The 4,886-nt window shown below is 52.6% G+C and overlaps 1 protein-coding gene across 1 annotated transcript in view; it reads left to right on the forward strand.

The window, feature by feature from the left end:
• gars1 (glycyl-tRNA synthetase 1) overlaps window positions 1-3,152 on the forward strand; it is a 35,851-nt gene extending 32,699 nt beyond the window's left edge. The window contains exons 16-17 of the mRNA XM_055649433.1: window positions 949-1,137; window positions 2,843-3,152. Coding sequence (XP_055505408.1) covers window positions 949-1,137; window positions 2,843-2,961 — 308 coding nt within the window. The 3' untranslated portion in view covers window positions 2,962-3,152. The remainder of the gene's footprint in view (window positions 1-948; window positions 1,138-2,842) is intronic.
• Window positions 3,153-4,886: the final 1,734 nt, after the last annotated feature.

Genomic DNA, 4,886 nt, shown 5'->3' on the forward strand with positions numbered 1-4,886 from the left:
CCCTCATCCCCGAGCACCCTTGTGGGAGGGGAGGGGGGAGGGAAGTGGGGTGGTGCGGGGGGTGGGGGGGGGGGTTGTGGGGGGGGGGGAGGAGGGTGTGTGTTGGGGATTGTTTGGGGGGGGGATGGGTGTGGGCAGGGGGGTTGTGGGGGCAGGAAGGTCTGTGGGCAGGTGGGGAGTTGTGGGGGAAGAGGGGTGTGTGGGCGGGGGGGAGGGGGGGAAATGAGCTCGGAGAAATGACGGGGGAAGAGCCATGGGGGAGAGGGTGGTATCACGGGAGGGGTGGGGGGGGGGGGGGGGGGGTGCAGGAGCCAGCGAGGGGGACCAGAGGGGTAGGGGCTGGAGCTGACAATACGATGTGGACTCACAGCGGGCGCTGGTCGTTCTCCTCTGCCGGGATCAGAATCTCCACTTTCCGTTTGGCGACATCTCTGACTCCGGCCTGGGCTGGGTCAGGTCTCCGACGTGGGGCTGGTTCGGGTCCGGCTGGCCATCCTCCGCTCCAGTAAAGACACGATGGTGGAGGGAGGGGCGGACCCGGGGAGTGACAGGAGAAGAGACTAATCCGTGCGGCGCTGACTGGCAGGAGAGGAGATCGATCGATCTGTGCACGCGCGTTTTTAAAGATTTTTAAACCTCGCTGACTTTTACAACATTCAACCGATCGGAACGAAACTTGTTGCACTCGCAACATAGGAGAACGGTGATTGAACTCGCGAAAAATCGTATCATTTTTGCACAAATAGAAAGATCACGCAAACCGGAAGATAACAAGAGCAGAGTTTTAGTCGTGTATAGATAGATGGGCCAAACGCAGGAAGGTGGGACTAGTTTAGATGGGGCATGTTGGTTGGTGTGGGCAAGTTGAGCTGATAGGACTGTTTCTATGCTGTATGACGTGTCAATGATAAACCTGTGCTAACGGTGCTCCCTCTGCCCCTCTCCCAGCCGAAGCACTGAACAGACACGGGGTGTCCCACAAGGTGGACGACTCGTCGGGCTCCATTGGCAGACGCTATGCCCGGACGGACGAGATCGGCGTGGCGTTCGGCATAACCATCGACTTTGACACGGTCAACAAGGTGCCGCACACGGCCACGCTGAGGGACAGGGATTCCATGCGGCAGATCCGGGCCGGGCCGAGGTAGGCAGGGGGGGGGTCTCACCTGTCGCTGTGTGTGGACATTTTTTAGAATTTTGTAAGATCTTATAGAAACTTACAACATTCTTAAGGGTTTGGACAGGCTAGATGCAGGAAGATTGTTCCCCATGTTGGGGAAGTCCAGAACAAGGGGTCACAGTTTAAGGATAAAGGGGGAAATCATTTAGGACCGAGATGAGAAAAACATTTTTCACACAGGGAGTGGTGAATCTGTGGAATTCTCTGCCACAGAGGGTAGTTGAGGCCAGTTCATTGGCTATATTTAAGAGGGAGTTAGATGTGGCCCTTGTGGCTAAAGGGATCAGTGGGTATGGAGAGAAGGCAGGTACGGGATACTGAGTTGGATGATCAGCCATGATCATATTGAATGGCGGTGCAGGCTCGAAGGGCCGAATGGCCTACTCCTGCACCTAATTTCTATGTTTCTATGTGTGGCCCCAACATCAGTGTGGCAGCAAGGGCTACACTGTGGAGATGCTGGTTTACACCACAGACAGACAGACAGACATACAAACATGCAGCAACTCAGCAGGGCAGGCAGCATCTCTGGAGACAAGGAATAGGGGACGTTTCGGGTCAAGGCCCTCCTTCAGACCCTTGTTCTCAAGAAGGGTCATGACCTGAATCATCACCTATTCCTTTTGTCCAGGACGACACTGTGACAGGAGCTGGTGTGTACCCATCACAGGCCGGGTACGGCTGTAGTGCCTGTACACCACCTGGTGCCTGACGCCACAACAACACGAGCAACACATTACACCAGCCAAGGAGCACAAAGTGTTGACACAAGGAACTGCTAATGCTGGCTTAGGGCAAAAACACAAAGTGCTGGAGTAACTCAGCAGAGTAGATAGGGTGGTTAAAAACACTTTTGGCATATTGGCTTATCATCAGTCAGGATAATGAGTACCGAAGTTGGGATGTTATGTTACAGTCGCTTAACTGTTTTACATTGGTGAGGCCGCACTAGGGGTGTTGTGTTCAGTTTTGGCTACCCTGGTACCGGAAGGATGTTGTTAAAGTTGGAAAGAGTGCAGTGAAGCTTCTTGAGGATGTTGCCAGGACACGAGGGCCTGAGCTACAGGGAGAGGGTGGGCAGGCTTAGACTTTACTCCATGGAGTGCAGGAGGATGAGGGGGAATTTTATAGCGGTGTATAAAATCATGAGGGGAATAGATCGGGTGAATGCACAGAGTCCTTTCCCCAGAGTAAGGGGAATCAAAAGCCAGAGGACATAGCATTAAGGTGAGAGGGGAAAGATTTCATAGTGACCTGAGGGGGCAACATTTTCATACAGAGGGTGGTGGGTATTTGGAATGAGCTGCCTGAAGAGGTAGTTGAGGCAGGTACTAAAGACACAATTCAAAAGACACTTGGATTGGTACATAGATAGTACAGGTTTAGAGTAATATGGACTTAACTCTGGCAGTTGCGAGCAGTTGCAACAGGGCATGTTGGTCGGCATGGACAAGTTGGGCCGAAGGGCCTGTGTTGATTCAGTGCTACCCTGTCCACGCCAACCTGTCGCGTTTCCATGTTGTCCAGCTCTGTCACTCTATCTGCAGAAGGGTGTTGCTCAACACCTCACACTCCATGTCTGTAGCCTGTCACACAGACCGGTCATTTGGCTGCGGGCCATCCATTGTCCGTGCTCAGAACAAACCCTTTATTGTTGTCCACAGATTTCACAGCTGCCGCAAGTTGTCCGGGATTTGTCCAACGGTTCCGTGACCTGGGCTGGCATTGAGGCCAGCTACCCATTGTTCGAAGGGCAGGAGACCAGCAAGAAGGAGAATTAAACAGCCGGTACCCCCCGCCCGCACCCCTCCCGTCCCGTCCCGGAGCCATGTCGGTTGCGTGGGGCAGCGTCGTTCGGTAAGGAGTGGCCGCAGAGTGGTACCGAGACGATGACCACTCCACCCAGTGAATGTCAGCCCACCCCCCCACCTGTCAGTGGTGTTCCCAGCAATAAAGTCTGAGTGGGAAACCACCTCTTGTGCTTTCTGATCTCCAGCCCGGGGCTTTCATCAAAGAACCAATGGGTGAGGTATTGTGTTGCTGCGCTACAAACACAGGGTGGCTTGTCTGTCTTAAACCATGCTCTTGACCGGGCACCACTCCTCACCCAATGATGGGCAAGAGCTGTTCCATGCCAATGGGGCACCGGTCTATGTCAATGGGGCACCGGTCTATGTCAATGGGGCACCGGTCTATGTCAATGGGGCACCGGTCTATGCCAATGGGGCACCGGTCTATGCCAATGGGGCACTGGTCTATGCCAATGGGGCTCTGGTCAATGTCAATGGGGCACTGGCCTATGCCAATGGGGCACCGGTCTATGCCAATGGGGCACTGGTCTATGCCAATGGGGCACTGGTCTATGTCAATGGGGCACTGGTCTATGCCAATGGGGCAATGGGGCACTGGTCAATGCCAATGGGGCACCGGTCTATGCCAATGGGGCACCGGTCTATGCCAATGGGGCACCGGTCTATGCCAATGGGGCACTGGTCTATGCCAATGGGGCACTGGTCTATGCCAATGGGGCACCGGGGTATCACTCCTCACCTAATGATGGGCGAGAGCTGGTCTCGGCCAATGCGGTCTAACGCTGGGTTCAGAAGGATATGAACTAAATGGACACAAAGGGGATTTGCCCTACGTGCCAACTTTGTGGAAATACCTTGTCCTGTTTCCATGTTGTGTTGCTCTATAACTCTTCATCTGCAGAAGGGTGTTGTTTCTTTTGTTGCATGCTCACCTTACTGAACCCTAGGACAGCTGAACTGGTGCAGAGAGAGAGAGAGATAGATAGGGTTGGAACTTGTTCAATCCTGATACAACTGGACAGAATAGATGCAGGAAGGTTGTTCCTGGTGGTGGGATAGCCCAGGAACACAGGGTGGGCTGTGTGACACTATGATGAGGAAAGACTTTGACAAATCTGGCATTTCAGTACCAGAGAAGGCCATTAAATCTGTTCCAAACAGAGGGATATATTGTTGGGGTGAGTGGGAATAAGGAACAAGGAGGGGAAAGCTGGAATGTGGATCAATGATGGGCCAAATGGCCTGCTGCTACATGTCCCTATTGAAACGAGGTCATGGACCGTTTGGCGAGAGCATGGCTAATCGGTGCTCCTGTACTGATGGGGACTTGTGCTGTTCCTACCAAGCTAAACAGGACACAGAGCTCTCTGGAGAGGCTTGGCCTTGGCTTGCGCTCAAAGAATCCAAACATGTTTAATTGCTCAAGTTTATTTAGTGCAGAAATTCTTGACATCACAAAACAGGCGGCCAGTACAAAACATGGAGGATGCTTAGTTTAGTTTATTGTCACGTGTGCCGAGGTACAATGAAAAGCTTTTTGTTGCATGCTAACCAGTCAGTGGAAAGACAATACATGATTACAATCAAGCTATCCGCAGTGTACAGATGCAGCGTAAAGAGGATGATGTTTTGTGCAAGAGAGAGTCAGCTGTTGGAGGAGAGGTTTAAGACTGCAGCGATTGTAATGAGTGATTGCAAATCCGCTTCTGGGACCAGCACGTAGAGCGTGGCCTGGCGTGGGTGTCATGTTCTGGGCTCAGGTGCTAGTGCAAGCAGTGAAGCAAGATGCTGGGGTTAGTTTAACATAAATCTTTAGCCATGTCTCTAATCAATCTCTCGTCCTGTTGCAGGTGTTATAGATTTCTCCAATAGATTGGTTAAAGATTGAAGCATAA

The sequence above is a fragment of the Leucoraja erinacea genome, chromosome 2 (assembly GCF_028641065.1).
Source record: "Leucoraja erinacea ecotype New England chromosome 2, Leri_hhj_1, whole genome shotgun sequence".
Taxonomy (NCBI): Eukaryota; Metazoa; Chordata; class Chondrichthyes; order Rajiformes; family Rajidae; genus Leucoraja; species Leucoraja erinaceus.